The sequence below is a fragment of the Mustela nigripes genome, chromosome 1, assembly GCF_022355385.1.
Source record: "Mustela nigripes isolate SB6536 chromosome 1, MUSNIG.SB6536, whole genome shotgun sequence".
Classification (NCBI taxonomy): Eukaryota; Metazoa; Chordata; class Mammalia; order Carnivora; family Mustelidae; genus Mustela; species Mustela nigripes.
The window spans coordinates 44,548,616-44,569,362 of NC_081557.1; the positions used below are offsets into that span (position 1 = coordinate 44,548,616).

Sequence of the window (20,747 nt, forward strand, 5' to 3'; positions counted from 1 at the left end):
AGGTTACAGATGGCCCTTTTTTTCAAGACATCTGTATCTTTGGGGTAAATACCCAGTAGTGCAATTGCAGGGTCATAGGGAAGTTCTATTTCTTGAGGAATCTCCACACTGTTCTCCAAATTGGCTGCACCAACCTGCATTCCCACTAACAGTGTCAGAGGGTTCCCCTTTCTCCACATCCTCTCCAACACATGTTGTTTCCTGTTTTGTTAATTTTGGCCATTCTAACTGGTGTAAGGTGATATCTCAATGTGGTTTTAATTTGAATCTCCCTGAGGGCTAATGATGATGAACATTTTTTCATGTGTTTGATAGCCATTTGTATATCTTGATTGGAGAAGTGTCTGTTCATATCTTCTTCCCATTTTTTGATATGTTTGCCTGTTTCGTGTGGGTTGAGTTTGAGGAGTTCATTATAGATCCTGGATATCAACCTTTTGTCTGTACTGTCATTTGCAAATATCTTCGCCCATTCCGTGGGTTGCCTCTTTGTTTTTTTGACTGTTTCCTTTGCTTTGCAAAAGCTTTTGATTTTGATGAAGTCCCAAAAGTTTATTTTTGCTTTTGTTTCCTTTGCTTTTGGAGACATATCTTGAAAGAAGTTGCTGTGGCTGATATCAGAGAGATTACTGCCTATGTTCTCTTCTAGGATTCTGATGGATTCCTGTCTCACGTTGAGATCTTTCATATATTTTGAGTTGATCTCTGTGTATGGTGTAAGAGAATGGTCGAGTTTCATTCTTCTACATATAGCTGTCCAGTTTTCCCAGCACCATTTATTGAAGAGACTTTCTTATTCCCACTGTATATTTTTTCCTGTTTTGTCGAAGATTAATTGACCATAGAGTTGAGTGTCCATATCTGGGCTCTCTACTCTGTTCCACTGGTCTATGTGTCTGTTTTTATGCCAGTGGCATGCTGTCTTGGTGATCACAGCTTTGTAATAAAGCTTGAAATCAGGTAACGTGATGTCCCCAGCTTTATTTTTGTTTTTCAACATTTCCTTAGCAATTCGGGGTCTCTTCTGTTTCCATACAAATTTTTGGATTATTTGCTCCAGCTCTTTGAAGAATACTGGTGGAATTTTGATCGGAATGGCATTAAAAGTATAGATTGCTCTAGACAGTAGAGACATTTTAACAATGTTTATTCTTCTCACCAAGAGCATGGAATAGTCTTCCATCTTTTTGTGTCTTCTTCAATTTCTTTCATGAGTGTTCTGTAATTCCTTGAGTACAGATCCTTTACCTCTTTGGTTAGGTTTATTCCCAGGTATCTTATGGTTCTTGGTGCTATAGTAAATGGAATCGATTCTCTAATTTTCCTTTCTGTATTTTCATTGTTAGTGTATAAGAAAGCCACTGACTTCTGCACATTGACTTTGTATCCTCCTACGTTGCTGAATTGCTGTATGAGTTCTAGTAGTTTGGGGGTGGAGTCTTTTGGGTTTTCCATATAAAGAATCATGTCATCTGCAAAGAGAGAGGGTTTGACTTCTTCATTGCCAATTTGGATACCTTTTATTTCTCTTTGTTGTCTGATTGCTGTTGCTAGGACTTCTAATACTATGTTGAACAAGAGTGGTGAAAGTGGGCATCCTTGTCGTGTTCCTGATCTCAACAGGAAGGCTGCAAGCTTTTCCCATTGAGGATGATATTTGCTTTGGGTATTTCATAGATAGATTTGATGAGGTTCAGGAATGTTCCCTCTTTCCCTATACTTTGAAGCGTTTTAATCAGGAATGGATGCTGGATTTTGTCAAATGCTTTTTTTGCATCAATTGAGAGGACCATGTGGTTCTTCTCTCTTCTTATATTAATTTATTGTATCACATTGATTGATTTGCGAATGTTGAACCATTCTTGTAGCCCAGGGATGAATCCCACCTCATCATGGTGGATAATCTTTTTAATGTGTTGTTGGATCCTGTTGGCTAGGATCTTGTTGAGAATCTTAGCATCCATATTCATCAGTGATATTGGTCTAAACTTCTCCTTTTTGGTAGGGCCTTTGCCTGGTTTGGGGATCAGGATAATGCTGGCTTCATAGAAAGAGTCTGGAAGTTTTCCTTCTGCTTCAATTTTTTTTTTTTAGGTTTTTTTTTTTTAATATAATTTTTTATTTTTTATAAACATATATTTTTATCCCCAGGGGTACAGGTCTGTGAATCACCAGGTTTACACACTTCACAGCACTCACCAAAACACATACCCTCCCCACTTCAATTTTTTGAAACAGCTTCAGGAGAATAGGTGTTATTTCTTCTTTGAAAGTTTGGTAGAATTCCCCAGGGAATCCGTCAGGTCCTGGGCTCTTGTTTTTTGGGAGGTTTTTGATCACTGCTTCAATCTCATTATTAGATATCGATCTGTTCAGGTTGTTGATTTCTTCCTGGTTCAATTTTGGTAGTTTATAGTTTTCTAGGAATGCATCCATTTCATCTAGGTTGCTAAGCTTATTGGCATATAACTGTTGATAATAACTTCTGGTGATTGTTTCTACTTCCTTTGTGTTCGCTGTGATCTCTCCCTTTTCATTCATAATTTTATGAATTTGGGCTTTCTTTCTTTTCTTTTGGATTAGTGTGGCCAATGGTTATCGATCATATTGATTCTTTCAAAAAACCAGCTTCTAGTTTCATTGATACGTTCTACTGTATCTCTGGTTTCTACCTCATTGATCTCAGCTCTAATCTTGATGATTTCCCTTCTTATGTGTGGAGTTGGTTTGATTTCTTGTTTATTCTCCAGTTATTTAAGGTGTAGAGACAGCTGCTGTGTTTTGGATTTTTCAATTTTTTTGAGGGAGGCTTGGATGGCTATGTATTTCCCCCTTAGGACCGCCTTTGCTGTATCCCATAGGTTTTGGATCGAAGTGTCTTCATTGTCATTGGTTTCCATGAATTGTTTCAGTTCTTCTTTGATCTCCTGGTTGATCCAAGCATTCTTAACCAAGGTGATCTTTAGCTTCCAGGTGTTTGAGTTCCTTCTGAACTTTTCTTTGTGATTGAGCTACTGTTTCAAAGAATTGTGATCTGAGAATATGCAGGGAATAATCTCAGTCTTTTGGTATCGGTTGAGTCCTGATTTGTGACCCCATATGTGGTCTATTCTGGAGAAGGTTCCATGTGCACTTGAGAAGAATGAGTATTCTGTTGTTTTAGGGTGGAATGTTCTGTATACATCTATGAGGCCCATCTGGTCCAATGTGTCATTCAATGCTCTTGTTTCTTTATTGATTTTCTGCTTCGATGATGTCTATTTCTGAGAGAGGCATGTTAAGATCTCCTATGATTAGTGTATTCATATCAATATGACTCTTTGTTTTTGTTTTTTTTTTTAAAGATTTTATTTATTTATTTGACAGAGAGAAATCACAGGTAAGCAGAGAGGCAGGCAGAGAGAGGAGGAAGCAGGCTTCTCGCGGAGCAGAGAGCCCGATGCGGGGCTCGATCCCAGGACCCTGGGATCATGACCTGATCCGAAAGCAGAGGCTTTAGCCCACTGAGCCACCCAGGCGCCCCAACTCTTTGTTTTGATTAACAGTTTTCTTATATAATTGGCTGCTCCCATATTGGGGGCATAGATATTTACAATGTTAGATCATCTTGGTGGATAGTCCCTTTAAAGATTATATAGTGTCCTTCTGTATCTCTGACTTCAGTCTTTAGTTTAAGATCTAATTTATCTGATATGAGAATTGCTACCCCAGTCTTCTTTTGGGGCCCATTGGCATGATAAATGCTTCTCCATTCCTTCACTTTCAGTCTGGGTGTATCTTTAGGTTCCAAGTGGTTCTCTTGTAGATAACATATGGATGGGTCCTGTTGTTTTATCCAATCTGCAACCCTTGCCATTTTATGGGCACATTTAGGCCATTCACATTGAGAGTGATTATTGATAGATACGTTTTTATTGACATCGTGTTACCTCTGAAGTCTTTCTTTCTGTAGATTGTCTCTATATTTCTGTTCAATGCTATTCTTAGGATTTTCCCTTTTTTATAGAACCCCCTTAATATTTCCTGCAGTGCCGGCTTGGTGGTTGCATAGTCTTTTAAGCCTTGCTGGTCTTGGAAATTCTTTATCTCTCCATCCATTTTGAACATCAGTCTTGCTGGATAAAGTATTCTTGGTTGATTCCCACAATATTGCCCCCCCCCCCCACATTCCTTTGCTCTTTGGAGTGCTTTCAACCAGTCTCCAAATTAATGCTGGTCCCCAGACGCAGGGCACTCTCCCTTGTGTTAGGGATATTACTTTCCAACCGGTCACCTCCGGTGGCTCCCTCCCCCTTTTGTTTATCTTCTGATATCAGTCACTGTTCCCACTCTGCTTTACCTGCCCACTGACGTCTTCTGCCCCTGTAGAGATCCAGACGTGTATAATTCTGATCTCAGGCTGATTTCATGGGTGAATGGAGTTCTTTGGTAGATACTCAGCTCACTTTAGGGTATAGGTTGAAAAGGTGCCTCCTCCTAATTCCCTGCCATCTTGTCCCCCCGCCCCCACTTTATATCTTTATACTCTTTTTTATCATAATTTACATGAATAAAAACTTGATTCTGATAAAATATAAGAACTTTGTTTTAATATATCTACATTACTTCCTCCTTTGTTATCACTATTGCATAAATATTGTATCTGTATGTGTTACAAACCCACCAACAGAGTGTTGTTGTTATTGCTCTTATAGTCTTATCTTTTAAAAAACTTTTGAGAGAAAAAAATAAAATATATTTTATACAGTCATTATATTTACCTACATATTTAACGTTCTTATTTTCTCCATTTCTTCCTATGGATTCAACATACTGTTTGGTGTTACTTACTTTCCTCTGTGATTTTCTTTAGTATTTCCTATAAGGCAAGTCTGCTGGCAATGAATTTTATCAGCCTTTTTTTTTTTTCTGTCTATGAAAAAATTATTTGCCTTTATGTTTTGAGGGCTAATTTTGCTGGATATAGAATTCTTGGTTTATACCAAGAATGGTCAGAACTTGAGATATGTCATGTTATTCTCTTCTAGCCTCTAGGAGTTATCATTTGTAATGTGTGTTTGCTTGTGATGAGTTATTTTTCTCTTGCTGGTTTCAAAATTTTTCTCTTTGTCTTTAGTAGGCTGACTCTTATGTGTGTAGATTAAAGAGATATAGGTCTCTTTGTTTTTACCATAATTGGGACTCTGATGTTCTTTGATATGTAGATTATTGTTTTTTCATAAATTGTTCCTACCTATATTTCTTTAATACATTTTTCTGCCCCATCCTTGCTTTCTCTTCTCCTTCTGAGAATTGCATTTTGTCTATGTTGGTATATTTGTTGTATTACAGGGCTCTGAGTCTCTGTTCATTTTTTTTAAATCATTATTTTCTCTCTTTGTACTTCAGATTGTATACTTTCCTTTGATTTATTTTCAAGTTCACTGGGTTTATTTGTTTTGTTTTGTTTTTCTTTCCTGCCCTCTCAGATCTGCTGTTGAGCCTGTTAATGAGTTGTTCCTTCCATCCCAGTTATCATACTTTTCAACTCCAGAAATTCCATTTGATTAATATGTATAGTTTCTATCTCTTTATTGAGATTCTCTGTTTGTACAGTCACTGTCCTCATATTTTTCTCTAATTCTTTAAGTGTGGTTCCATTTTATTGTTTGAACATGTTTATAATGGCTGCTCTGAATCCTGTTTTCGAGAAACACAGTATCTAGGTCTGCTGAGAGTTTTGATGACTGCTGCCTCCCCCCACCCCCATAGGTCATACTTTCTTCTTTCTCTACATGTCTCCTGCTTAAAAAACAACTTTTTAAAACTAGGCATTTTAAATATCTTTTCTGATTCTCCCAAACCCCACGTAAGTGTTGTTGCTATTTTGTTTTGAGTGGCTTTTCCTGGCATCTCTCTCAAAGCTTTCACCTGACTTCTCTCCTCAGATATTTTTAAACTTAACATTTTACTGTTAAGTCTGGAATTTAATGGGTTTCCCTGTGTCTGCGTAGCTTAGTGGGCTACCAGTGATTTACCAGAGTTTGTGTCTAAATACCTTGAGCTAGTAAGAGTTGTCTCTTCTGCTGTGGATCTGTGTTCAGCTTGGGAAGCACATCCAAAGTTCAGGTGGTTTTCAGGTCTGCCCCTGCTTTAATTTTCCTTTGTTTTTTTTTAAGTGTCTTCTCATGTGTACTCAGCTTCTGGACAGGTTAGGATGTGTGGAGAGTTTGGGTTCTCCTTGTTTTCCCTTAAATGTCTGTATAAACTTCCAGTCAGCTGGACATGTGTGAAGAGCTTATTAAACCCTCTAAATTTCTCTCACCTTTGGCCAGTCTCCCAGTCTGGGGCTAAATCCAACCAGAACATCATCCTCTGGCTAGGATGACTGCAGGGTTTCCCCATTCAACACTGGATATGAGTTTTCCACTCTTCATTCCAAATCAAGTCAGCCCCTTCCAGTAGTGAAGCTATTGATTTTTTTTTTTCTGAGTATATATTTTTCTAGTTTTATTTGTGATCCATATAAATGTTTTATAGATTTTTTTTTTTGATAAACATATATTTTTATCCCCAGGGGTACAGGTCTTTTATTTTTTATAAACATATATTTTTATCCCCAGGGGTACAGGTCTGTGAATCACCAGGTTTACACACTTCACAGCACTCACCAAAGCACATAGCCTCCCCAATGTCCATAATCCCACCCCCTTCTCCCAAACCCCCTCCCCCCAGCAACCCGAAGCTATTGATTTTATGCCCAGTCTTCCTCTGGTGAAACTGTCATACTGACCAAGCTGGCTTTGGAGGAAGTTAGACGGGAGCCACCCCAGGCAAGAGCAACAGAATCATGTCCCTTCTAGCTGACATTCAGCTACTGTTCAATAAATTTTGTCTCTCAGTTTGTCGTTGGTGTTCAGAACCATGATATGAGTATTTCTGATAATTATTTCTAATTTTATAGAAGAAGATTTATGACCTCTCCAAACCATTTTGTACTGTCTAAAAATTCCTTTGTGGTAAGATGAACACATTTCCTCAGTATTATGTTTGGCCAAGCATTCTCCATACTCAGACTCCCAAATTGACAACCCTTTAGCTAGCACTTACATGCTTAGTCTTATGACAAATACTCTTCCCACAGAGTTGGAAAGACTAAGTCAGAGAGAGTCCCACCCTCAGCCATGTGGGGACCTGTGAGCATACTACTACCTGTAGGGATTCCAGATAAAATATAGGTCACCAAGTTAAGTTTGAATTTCAAATAAACAATGACTAATTTTTTAAAATATGAATAGATACCAAATATTGCATGACACATACTTTTACTAAAAAATTATTTGCTATTTATCTGAAAATAAAACAACTGACATTTGCTGAAACTGGCAACTATCCCTTATCCATCTGGATTTTGACACTGGTCCTAGGACATTGGTTTTACTTCCTCCCAGTACTCTCTCTTTATCTCTCTTTCTTTTTCACTCTCTTCTCTTCTGGTGAGATTTCTCTTTATGGTATTTTATATGATCTTTGATGCAGAGAAGATCTAGAATCTGTTGGGATCATCATCCACTCTTTGGGAAAAATCACATTATATTAAAATCCAAAATGAAAGGTTATGGAGTCAGGTAATCTCATTACTTTTCTTCCAGAAAGCTTCTTTGGCTTCTCCATATATAGTGAGAGAGATCAAGCTTTGTGAAATCACAAAATAGTTTATGTTACATTCTTCCATATACAATTAATTTTTATTGTAGTGATTTCTAGAAGAAGGAAAATCTGCTGCCTTTAGTGTTAGACAAACATCTGGCAACATTAAAAAAACAGAAACTTATTGTACATACTACTGTTTTACTCTTTTGAGTATACAAAATAGTATACTTTACTCTTTTGAAGTATACAATTCAGTGGTTTTTAGTATATTCATAGAAATGTGCAACTATCACAATTACGTAATTCCAGAACACTTTCATCCCCACAAAATAAATGTTATCCTTTAGTAGTCATCGCCATTCCTCCACACTCAACATCCCCAGCCTCTGACAAACATTAATCTACTTTCTGTCTCTATGGATTTGCCTATTACACACGATTCCTATAAATAAAATTATACAATATATGATCTCTTAAGTCTGGCTTCTTTCAATTAACATAATGTTTTAAAGGTTCATTCACATTGTAGCATGTGTCAGTACTTCATTCCTTTTTTGTTTTGTTTTGTTTTTAACTTCATTCCTTTTTATTGTTGGGATAATATTCCAAAATATGGATATACTTCATTTTATTTGTTCATTCATCAGCTGATGCATGTTTGAGTTATTTCCATGACTGTAACTTTTAAATGTAAATTGCTTCCCTTAAAAACGATGTGTATAGTTCCACTTAGTCAGGAACTACCTCTCATATTTATTTTGTTTGCAACATTTTTATTTCTAGACAGTTTGAATTTTTGTTCACGTGTTAGCTAAAAAATGATATTTCCTAATGAGAGAGGGAAATTGGACTGCAACTTGGGTCTGTTGGTTTTCAAAACCTGTGCTCTTTTGTAATATGACATATCACATTCTTCAAGATTGTGTCATTTTTGGGACACATTCTTATCTAACCCAAACACCCTCTGGAAGCCTACTCTGAGTTCCTGGGCCCTAAGAGCATATACCATGGGGTTGAGAGCTGGAGGGATGACAATGTTGAGCACATTTAGAAGAACAGGGAAGATGGGAACTGCTTTTCCTGCCAGATGGGCTATAGACACTACGACAATGGTTGTGTAGAAGAAGAGGATTAGGATGAGATGAGAACTGCAGGTGCTCAGAGCCTTGACTATTGCCTCAGTGGAGTTCAGCCTCAGCACAGAGCGAAAGATCAGAACATAGGAAATAAAGACTAGAACCATGTCACTTCCACCAAGGACCCATGCCAAAGCCAACTGATAAAACCTATTAATGGTAATATCATCACAGGCCAAACCAGTGACCCCTGGGTTGGAGCACATGCAGTGCTCAATTTCATTCCTGGAGCAGTAGTGTCTCTGGGCAGCCAGTATAGGCACTGGGATGGTCAACAGCACATTCCTAAGCACCATGAACACTGTGGCTTTTACCACAAAAGCTTCAGTAACTATGGAGGAGTACTGAAGTGGGTGGCAGATGGCTACATATCTATCCACAGCCATGCAGAGGAAGATGCCTGACTCCATGCTAATAAAACAGTGAACAGCATAAATTTGAGTAAAGCACTCAGGGAGGCTAATGGCCTTGACATCAAACCAGAAGATGGCCAGAATCTTGGGCATGATGGTAGTAGCCAAGCCAGTGTCCACTATAGCCAGGATACTAAGGAACTGATACATGGGCTGATGCAGGTTATGCTCATGGTGAACAGTGATCACAATGAGAGTGTTGGCACCAAGAGCTAAGAAGTATATCAGAGCCAGTGGCAGAGAGAGCCAGTGCTGCCATTCGTGAATGCCTGGGAGCCCCATCAGAATGAAGTTAGACACTTGAAATCTTGAGCTGTTGGGTGCGTTCTGGGAGATATCCATATCTTGTGGAATCTGAATTGGTAGTGTCTGCCTGTAGATCCAGGGAAACAAAAAGGAAGCTTGGTTAAGTGTCCAGCTGAGATTCAGATTTAATTTAAAGATTTAAGATTCACTCATAGTCCCTTTCGTCAAGATAATAATACACCATGTCCCTTGTCTGTGGAAAATATTCAGAAGAGAGTAACAGAGATGGCCAACATGAGCCCTAAGAGGAAGATACAGAAGAAGCAAAGTCAGAGGGGAATCATTTACAGGCTTATGTCAATCAGTGGCATTTTTCTACCTTGAGCAAGAGGGTATAGACAAAGCGGGAGACAAAGTCATGAATATTTTGATTTCTCAGGAGTTAAACTAAGGACAGAATAGATACAGCCCTTCTTGGAGGTCCTCCAAGGAAGAACAAGAAATCAAACCAGGAATTATCATAACGGTTTTGTTTTGAATAGGGTTTAGATGTTTAAAAAAAAATCTTTTGAAAGAGGACTTTTTCAAATTTGAGGAAATTGAAGTTCACAGAAGTTAAGTGATTTATTTGAGGCTATAGTTTTAAATGATAAATGCACTGGAACTAAAAATCCTAGTATTCTGTATTTAGCTACTATGCAAATTTTGTTAAACTATTCCTGATGGCTTAGTAAAAATGGTTCTTTTAATGTATAACCCCTTTTCCCTTTTTGATTATAAAAGTTAAATTGAAAACATATTAAAACCTAATTTTTCAATTTATTGATTTTTAAATACAAGATACATAAGATGATTAAATTAGTAACAACTTTCCTAGCACTTCCAGATTTTAGTAGAACTTTTTCAAGAGCATTATTTTAAAAAGTGGATAATACCATGTATTTCCTTAAATGAATTTTAACATATACTAGATTTAATTTTCATAATTTCTGTATATATTTTGACATTTAAATATTTAGATAATTATACTTAAGTGAAATCAGTGTTTGCCATAACTTTTTGTAACAGTACCTCCCCATTTGTGAGGTCTTTATTTTTATTCAAATCTTGCTTGGCAGTAGACATTTTAAAGTTATTTTAACAGCAAGGGAAAATGGGCAGTAAATCTTGAGTGAATAAGAAAATCATCTTCAGAATTTTGATTATTATTCTCATTGCTCTTTTTTCCTGTTTTTAATGGTTCATTACAAAAATGTAACTCATTTATCTTGAATAGATTTTGATCTATAATGGGAGGAATATATTTATATTGTTTTATTTTTCTTCAAATAGCAAAACAGTTCTTTTAGTTTCTTTTCCCATCGACTGCTAACTCCTCCTTTTGTTTGCAGTAAGTTTTTATATTTTTTCTGTTTCACTTTTCTATCTGTGCATTGTGGTACTACCATAGTGAGCAAAACTTCTCTAGATTTATAAGAGATTTTGAGGTGGAAATGCTGGGGTTTGGAGTGAATTGTCAAGAAAGGATTTCTGAGACATCTTTGGTGCAAAAGTGTTGTTTTATTAAAGCACAGGGACAGGACCTATGGGCAGGAAGAGCTGCACTGGAGTTGTGAGGGGTGGCAGATTATATACTTTCAAGTTGGGAGGGGGATGAGGGATAGTGTAAGTCTCTGAATTTTAGAAGTGAGGTTTCTAGGACCTTGAGGGGCTAGCTATTGTTAGGAAAAGGTGATTTATTACTGTCTAATAAAATCTTAGTTATGGGACCCTTCAGATGTATATCAGTGGGCCATATGCTTGGAGGATGATTGCCAACATGTATCTTGAAGGACAGGAGAAATTTCCAAAGGAATTTTTTTTCTGGTTGTCAAATGATCCTTTATTAAAATATTTTCCTTTATAGTTTTTCACTAGCCAGGCATTCCACTGCACCACTCTGATGCCATCTAGGATGTCATGATGGTCATGGCCATCAACATGGCAGCACATAGACTGGGCAGTCCCCAGGATCTCTTTAATGGTTCCAGAGAATTCTCTGGCTAAAAATCAGTGCCCTATCTGCCAGGCAATACTGACAATCTCATCAAAAGTGGTATTTCCACTGTGCTTACTGTTTTTCTCCTTCATTCTATCTCTTGATGATTCCTTGAGGGCTTTGATAATTAGGACAGAGGCAGAAGGTACTGCTTCAATCTGGGCGTGTCTATTCTGAATGGTCAGTTTTACTGTCATCCTCAGACCCTTCCAGTCACTAGGAGGGATGTCATCACCAACGCTTTTTGAAGACAGACCCAGGAGGTTGATCTTCAGGGCCAGAGAGATGTGGCATCAACTTCGCCACTGGTGCACATCAGAAATATAAGTTTGATCTCATTGGGGTTGAATGTGGGTGGCATGGTTGAGGCGGCTGGTGTCTGATAAACCAGGATTCAGGATGACTGAAGTCAATTGTACCTCTGCCTACTCTGAGCCAAAAGTCCAAAGTTCAAAGGAATTTTTATATGTAATAGTAGACTTACAGGATCCTGGAGGTTGGGATGATGTTAAGGTAAGATTGTCTTTTGCCCTTGGCAATGTGTTAACATCAAGGCAGTTGAGTTCCTAGACAAAGGTCACTCTGCCTGTCTTAAGGACTTGTCAATGGGCTGTAAGTTATAGGGAATTCAATTTTTTTCTTTTGTCTTTGTTCCCCACATCAATTTGACATATATAGATCTTTTATTCACTCAATATTTTACATTTAAAATTTTAAAACTCTTACATTTAGCCTGCTAGCAACACTGTAAATTCTTTTGTTGGTTAAAAAAAAAACACCCCAATTTAATTTTGATCCTATAAAATATGAAAACTAATTTATGAACATTAACACATTCTATATCTTGGCTATTGTAAATAATGCTGAAATAAACATGGAGTATATATGTATATATTTTTTGAATCAGTGTTTTTATTTTCCTGGATAAATACCCGAAGTATTTGTAAAATGAAGTATTTGTAAAACACAAAAGCCAGCACCATTCTCAATGAAGAATATTTTATTAAATCAACCAATGGAGGAAAAATGAGATTGGCTGGTAGCACTGTTTTATGTTGTTCTGATTAAAACAAAGCAGAAAAACATAAATGAGAGCTATATTTGGAAAAGAGAGCTCCAAATTATATTTATAACACTAGTGAGGTCTTACTAGAAAATCAAAGAGAAAAAAATGAAGAAGGATTTATAGTGAACAATAAGATAGTGAAGTCAATCCAAAGCAAAATAGATATCAGCAAGTTTCAAATGTACTAGCAACAATTAATTAGAAAATAAACTCTAGAGGGGCACCTCAGTGGCGCAATCAGTTCCACCCAAAGTGGAATTGATAGATCCTATAGTAGTTCTATTTTTAATTAAAGTTTTTTTTCTTTTATTCAGCAATTTGATTTTTTTTAAGCTTTTATTTATTTATTTGTCAGAGAGAGAGGGAGAACACAAGTAGGCAGAGTGGCAGGCAGAGTCAGAGAGAGAAGCAGTCTCCCTGGTAAACAAGGAGCCTGATGAGGGACTTGATCCCAGAACCCTGGGATCATGACCTGAGCCAAAGGCAGATGCTTAACTGACTGAGCCACTTAGGCATCCCTGATTTGTCTTTACTTAAATTTAATATACATTTATCACTAAAAGCTATTATTTAATGTCTCAACATTTCAAACTTTATTTACTTAATTATTTGTTAAAGATTTTATTTATTTGTCAGAGAGAGAGAAAGAGCACAAGCAGAGGGAGAAGCAGACTTCCTGCTGAGCAAGGAGCCTAATGTAGGACTTGATCCCAGGACCCTAAGATCAGGACCTGAGTTGAAGGCAGATGCTTAATCAACTGAGCCACCTAGGCATCCCAACACTTCAAAATTAAAAAACAAAACAAAAAACCCCAAACTGTCTTCCCTCCATATTTGAAGTTTTATTAGTGGATTTTTCCCCTAGAGTTTCTTTTCTTTCTTTTTTAAAAAATTTTATTTATTGAGATCATGACCTTACCTGAAATCAAAAGTTGGACATGCAACTGATTGCACCACTGAGGTGCCCCTCTAGAGTTTATTTTCTAATTAATTGTTGCTAGTACATTTGAAACTTGCTGATATCTATTTTGCTTTGGATTAACTTCACTATTTTATTGCTCACTATAAATCCTTCTTCATTTTTTTCCTCTTTGATTTTCTAGTAAGACCTCACTAGTGTTATAAATGTGATAATTTGGAGCTCTCTTTTCCAAATATAGCTCTCATTTATGTTTTTCTGCTTTGTTTTAATCAGAACAACATAAAACAGTGCTACCAGCCAATCTCATTTTTCCCCCATTGGTTGATTTAATAAAATATTCTACATTGAGAATGGTGTTGGCTTTTATGTTTTACAAATAAAACCAATTAAGAATGTGTTTTATATACTGCAATAGTTCCAGATCATTGAAGAACTGAGAGTCATGATTCATAATATCCTTTAATTTTGGGGATCTTTGCCTTATAATTTATCATTCAAGAATCACTTAGCTTGGTCGTTTACTCACCAAAGCTTTACTGAGCAGCTCCTGTGTGCCTGACACTGTGGCAACCAAGGGGTTTTCTTTGCACATTCCCCTGGCTGGAGAGCCCCACTGTCTGCAATATAGCCATGTCAGAACTCAGCCACAAATTCCCAGATTAGAGCTCTTAACCTCTGCCCAGATGAAGAGACTGTTGGAAGGTAAAGAAAGGCAAGTTGAGAAATCCAAGGACAGTGAGCCAGATTCATAGACAGGGACAGAATCCTGAGAGGAGAACTGTCTCCACTGATTCCCCTCCCAGAGTCCATGATAGTGGCTGATTTACTTACTACTGCAGGAGTAAGAAGATGCCTCCCAGGCTGGTTCGTCCTTCTGGGCTACTTCCCTTCTCCTGGCTGCTGCTGCTTATGCTGGGCCTTTTGTTGCTCAGAGCAGATGTGTCCCTTTCCTACCACTCCTGGGGTTTTGGATGTGAATCACAGGTCTGAAATCACCTGGTTTTAGTTTGACACCCACCCCAACCTGGGCTCACCCCATGGCACTCCTCATTGCCATCTGGCTGCCCCTGGAGCAGATGTCTCACTCCAACAAGAGGTTCCCCAGTGACTTGGAGGCCTGTCTTGGCTGCTCTGGGAACAAACCTAGTCCAAGGACATGGGCCCAGGAGGTGGACAGCTCTGCTAGGTTGAACTGTCAGAAGAAAGTGTGTTGGCCCTTTTTGTCTAAACTTGGTTTCCTCCCCACTCACTCTAGCAAGTAGTCAGTTCTGATGTAATGGAATGCAGGAGTTCTTCAAAATCACTGTGCTATGCAAAACTCCACATGAGAAGCCACAGGATTTATGAGGAAAATGGAATTAGGAATGTAATACTCAGAAATGTTACCAGTGACACATGAAAAAGATAGAGAACTAGGATAAACCTAGCAGATTTTGACACATGTTAAATGGTTAAGGAAATACAAATACTGTAATGAAGACAATACTTTACTTTGAGAAGGACATGAAATTCGACTGTGAAAGTGGGTGGAAGGGCTGTAGCTTATGAGCTTATGGTGAAGTGGTAAAAAGAGCTTTGTCTGAACTCAGAAAGTTGTGATTGAGGGTAGGAATCTGGTGGGTGTTAGGAGTGTGTGTGTGTGTGTGTGTGTGTTATATCCTAGGATGCTCACGCCCAGCTTGATGCAGTTTTCTGTGTTTGGATTGCACAAAGGCAAAGGTGAAATCTGGTTATCCTCCAATTGTTTTGTAATGTATCAAACCAAGTGATATAACAGAAGGGACTGTATCCTCCGTACCCTGTGTCCACAGTCTTCCACTCTCCTGAATCTTCTACCTCAATGTTTGAGGATTCCAAGGACTGATTCCAAGGACTCCACAGAATATCTCTTCTGTACACACTTCTGCCTGGGTTTTTCCATGGCACTTCTCAGTCATACCCTGTATCCCCAGCATCTATCTTTCCCTGACTCAGTCTCTTGTAAGAGTCATCTTTGTATATTGCTCTCAATTCCTCACCTTTATACTTATAACTAAGAATCCTATCCTACTGTTATATTGAAACTGGTTTTGCTAATGACTTCCATATTGCCTAATTGAATGAGCGTTGCAGTAGATAGAGTACTAATAGGGAACAGATGGCCCACTCAAATTAGAGTAATTTGAAAAACTTCTTAATTGAAGTATAATTGACATATAATATTATATTAGTTTGTATGTTGGGTGATGATTGGGAGGAGGCCAGTGGCAAGGTGGTTAAAGAATTCAGCTGAGGCAGAACAATGGAGATAGAAGTTTATTGACTACACAGCAAAGGAGATGTGGACAGGATAGCAGAGGACTGTCTGCAAGGATGTGGTGGATGGGGGCTTTTTACTTTTATTTTATTTTTTTAAAATTTATTTTTTATTTATTTTTAGCATAACAGTATTCATTATTTTTTCACCACACCCAGTGCTCCATGCAATCCGTGCCCTCTATATTACCCACCACCTCGTACCCCAACCCCCCCCCCCCCCCCCGCCACTTCAAACCCCACAGATTGTTTTTTAGAGTCCATAGTCTCTCATGGTGGATGGGGGTTTTTTAAAAAGGGGTTAAAATAAGTTGGTATGGCAATGTGTGGAATTCTCCCCTTTTTGGTAACTGTGCTTGATTGTAAATAGCTCATTGTTCAGTTAGGGTCTATGGATATTTTGAGGTCGGTGGCTTGGTGGGACTGTCTGTATTTAGCCAAGTAGTCACTGTGGGACCTTTCTCTTTTGCTCAACCCTGTTTACCTAAAAGCAGCCTCTACAAAGATCATTGTTAAAAACAGGTGAAAAGCACATGGCCCAATTCTGCCTTGTCTATAGATATAACATAGAACTGCTATCTAACTCATTCTGTTAAAAGAAAGATAATTTTTTGAATTTTAATGGCCTCAGTTTCTCAGTCCTGGTCTCTCATTCTGTGATTTCTAAGGGATATATATTTTGGTCACTCAGGTGACCAAAGGAGTTTTTCCTGTGTATTTGGTCTTCATCCATTGTTCCCAGCTCAAGGCCCCTAAAACCCTTAGAATTTCCTGTGGTAAGGGAGCTAAAGGTTGCTTTTGTTATGTTAATGAGGTGACTTTTGGGATGTCCTTCTGTAATCTGAGGGTGGGCCCACATCTGGGGAAGGGTGGGGTGGGGGTGGTGGGAACTGGAGGCTGAGTCAGCAAATGGCCAATGACTTAGTCAGTTATGACTGTGTAATGGAATCCCCACAAAAAATCCCTGGGTTCAGATCTCTTCCCAGCTGGTGAATGTAAGGGCCTATTCAGCCAGAGTGATTCCATCCGGTTAAGCAATGACTTTGAATGACTTTGTTGTTTATACAGTAAAACTTAAACTGTCCCTGTCTCCCCCTCCCCCCAAGTCCCCGAAACCAGTCCCAGGTAACAAAGCCCAAATACAAGGATGGGTCAGGCCAGGTGGAGGTATCCAATCAATGGGGGCGCAAACTCTCTCCCTAGCTACCAACGAGTATGGGCCCCATCCTTTGGGTGCTTTTTGGGCACCAATTCTGACCAAGGTGATAGGCTAGTTCAAATATCTACTAGGGTAAATTGTAATCCAATTGATTCAACTGGTCACTTATGTGTGACCTAGCATGACTGTGCAGCTTTCTCTGTGTGTTATAATTTCACTGGCCACCTGTGCATGGCCAGGTCCAACCACATGGCCTTTGTCATTAAAAGCTAGTCTGTAAGGCAGAGAGAGGTCGCCTCTTTGCAAGAGATGGCCCTGGCTGGTCAGTCTGATTCTCAGTGCTTGGCATGAAATAAACCTTTGCTTGACCTTCACTTTTTATCAGTCTCGTTCCTTTGACCATGGACCCAACAGTGAACACATGTTGATATGGGGAGAGTGTTGTGCCTGGAGAGGGCACAGAAGCTCTGTGCCCTAATGATGTGAAACATTGGGGTTCAGGAGTGAATGGTCAAGAAAAAATTCTTGAGATGTCTTTGGTGCAAAAACGATTTTATTAAAGCATTGGGACAGGACATGTGCACAAAAAGAGCTGCACTGGGGTTGTAAGAAGTGGCTGGTTATATGCTTTCAAGTTGGGAAGGGGTTGGGGATAGCATAAGTCTAAGGAATTTGGAAGCAAGGTTTCTAGGACCTTGAGGAGCTAGCTGTTGTTAGGAAAAGGTCATTTACTACGTTCTAGTAAATCTTTAGTCATGAGACCCTTCAGATGTGTATCAGTGGGCTATATGCTTGGAAGAAGATTGCTAACATACATCCTGGGGTGTAGAAAGAAAGGAAGTTTCCAAAGAGATTTTTATATGTTAAAGAAGACTTACAGGATCCTGAAAATCTAGGCTAATGTCAAGCCAAAGTTGTCTTTGCCTCTAACAAAGTATAACATCAATTCCTGGAGGAAGGTCACTGACCCCTCACGCCCCACCCCTGCCCCAACATGTCTCAAGTACTTGTCAATGGTCTGTAAGGTATAAGGAATTTTATTTTATTTTTTTTGCTTTGTTGTTCACATCACTTAACACATACGTTGCACTGCTTCTCCTCCATCTGGCTATTTCTGACATAACTTTTTATAATAAACTGGAAATCTAGCTCAAAAAATATTTCTCTGAGTTCTGTGAGCTGCCATAGCAAATTAATGGAACTTGAGAAAGAGGTCCTGGAAATCTCTGATCATAGCAAGTTTGTCAGAAGTACAGGTCACAACCTGGACTTGTGACTGCTGTCTGAAACTGAAGGAAGGGTCATTGTGATGTGGTTTTGTAATTATAGGTGATGTTCGGTGGGTTGGAGTCTGGAGCCAATGTCCAAGAAAGAATTCTTGAGCCATCTTTGGTGTAAAATGGTGGTTTATTAAAGCACAGGGACAGGACCTGTGGGCAAAAAGAGCTGTTGCCTGGCTTGTGAGGGATGCTTGATTATATACTATGGGGTTGGGGGGGTAAGGAAAAAGGGAGATTTCTGAAAGAAATTTTATATACTAAAGAAGACTCAAAAAAAAAAAAAAAAAAAGAAGACTCACAGGATACTGGAGGTTTTTCCCTTCTAGCAAGGCATTAACATTAAGATAGTTGGGAGATTCCTGGAAGAATGTCACACAGGTCTCACCCAAGAATGGAGGGGGGAAGGTTGCAGGGTGTCCCCTTATGCTTTGTCTTCAGCTAGCGTTCTGCTCTCCCATCATTTGGAATCTCCAGTCTATATCTGGTTGGGCAGGAGCACAGGCTGGACAGTCTAGGCCTTACAACTAGGCATCTGAAGCAGAGGGTAGGGTAAAGGCAGTGTTGTAGGACTGAACCCTTAACCTGTGAAATCTGATGCTGTTTCCCAGTAGTAGTGTTAGAATTGGGTCCAATTCTCAGACACATGGCTGTGTGTGTGTGTGTGTGTGTGTGTGTGTGTGATGAGGGGTAACTAATAGCGTTATATAGAGTGACTCTATAGCATTTAAAATGTACTGTATTTTCTATTAGACAGGAAAATTGCTGCCAACTTTTAAATGGAATTTTCTTTTATTAATGGAGAAGTGATTTACAATTTCCTTTAGTTAAATATCATTCCTTTTTTTTATCATCTTAATTTCTCTTTTTAAAAGTTAGTAGTGAGTTTTAATAGAGAGAAGTGTGTTCTAACCTCACTCTGCAACTTCCCATTTGACCTTGGGCAAGTTTCTCAACTTTCTTACTTCATCTGCAAAATATATAAATAACAATTGTACTTGTTTCATAGGGTTATTATGCAATTATATGAGTTAATATTTGTGAAATGTTTTGAACAGTGCCTGGCACTTAGTATACGCTGTACCAAATAGGTGAATTAATATGAATTGATATTCCTAACAATTGGAAGACATGCAATCTTTCTTAACCCAGGGCTGTTACACTCTAAAGCCTGTGCTCTTTCTGTAACACCAGTTATAGAACACTGCCATTTAAAGTTGGCTCACTTCCTGGACATGTTGTCGCCCCAACCAAGCACCTTCTGGAAGCCTACTCTCAGCTCCTGGGTCTGGAGGGCATACACCATGGGGTTAAAGGCTGGGGGCATGACATTGTGTAGCACATTGAAGAGAGCAGGGATGACAGGGAGCTTTCTTCCTGCCAGCTGGGTGACAGATACAACAATAGCAGCTGTGTAGAAAAAGAGAATGAGGATGAGATGGGAGCTGCAGGTACTCAGGGCCTTTGATGTTGCTTCAGCAGAGTTCAGCCTCATCACGGAGCAAATAATCAAAGCATAGGAAGCAAACACCAGACCCATGTCACTCCCCGCTATAACCCATACCAACACCAACTGGTAAAATCTGTTAATCGTGATGTCATCACAGGCCAGACTGGTGACCCCCAAATTAGAGCACAGGCAGTGGTCAATTTCATTCCTGGAGCAGTAGTGTCGCTGGGCAGCCAGTACAGGCACTGGGATGGTCAAGAGGCCATTTCTGAGCACCATGGACAGTGTGGCTTTGATCACAAAAGCCTCAGTGACTATGGAGGGGTACCAAAGTGGGTAGCAGATGGCTACATATCTATCGACAGCCATGCAGAGGAAGATGCCTGACTCCATGCCCATAAAAGAGTGGATGGCATAGATCTGAGCAAAGCACTCAGGAAGGCTGATGGCCTTGGCCTCAAACCATAGAATGGCCAGTATCTTGGGCATGATGGTGGTAGCCAGGCCAATGTCCACTATAGCCAAGATACCAAGGAGCCAGTACATGGGCTGGTGCAGAGAAGGCTCATGTTGGATGGTGATTAAGATGAGGATGTTGGCACCAAGAGCTAAGATGTAGAGCAGAGCCAGGGGCAGGGAGAGCCAGTGCTGCCACTCGTGAATGCCTGGGAGCCCCATGAGGATGAACTCAGACACTTGGAAACTGGAGCTATTGTTTATGCTCAAGGTGGTATCCATATCGTGGGATGTCTTCTCAGCATCTATCTGTGAATTAAGGGGAAATAAGCATAGGCTATGGTAAGCTCAGCTGAGGCTCAAAATTTGTGTAGATGTAGAAGATTTATCCTTTATAACTCAAGAAGTCCTTTTTAAGATAATGTATTCTCAACCCACTTGGACCTCTGAGAAAAGTTTGGATAAGAACAATAGAAGAGCCAAAATATATTCTTTTTTTTTTTTTGTCCATAAATAAAGTTTTATTGGACCATGCATTCTTTTTTTTTTCCTATTCTTATTTTTTATTTTTTATAAACATATATTTTTATCCCCAGGGGTACAGGTCTGTGAATCACCAGGTTTACACACTTCACAGCACTCACCAAATCACATACC

General features: G+C 39.0%; 2 protein-coding genes and 1 pseudogene across 2 annotated transcripts; all 3 read right to left on the reverse strand.

The window, feature by feature from the left end:
* Positions 1–8,557: 8,557 nt before the first annotated feature.
* LOC132011172 (olfactory receptor 56B34-like) lies at positions 8,558–9,523 on the reverse strand. Its single transcript, XM_059389420.1, has one exon. The coding sequence runs from the start codon at positions 9,521–9,523 to the stop codon at positions 8,558–8,560; it is 966 nt and encodes a 321-aa protein (XP_059245403.1).
* A 1,804-nt stretch (positions 9,524–11,327) lies between these two features.
* Positions 11,328–11,868, reverse strand: LOC132012855 (large ribosomal subunit protein uL11-like; annotated as a pseudogene).
* Positions 11,869–19,406: 7,538 nt separating this feature from the next.
* Positions 19,407–20,372, reverse strand: LOC132011179 (olfactory receptor 56B34-like). The gene has a single exon (XM_059389434.1). It carries the CDS (start codon positions 20,370–20,372, stop codon positions 19,407–19,409), a length of 966 nt encoding a protein of 321 aa, XP_059245417.1.
* Between the last annotated feature and the right edge of the window lie 375 nt (positions 20,373–20,747).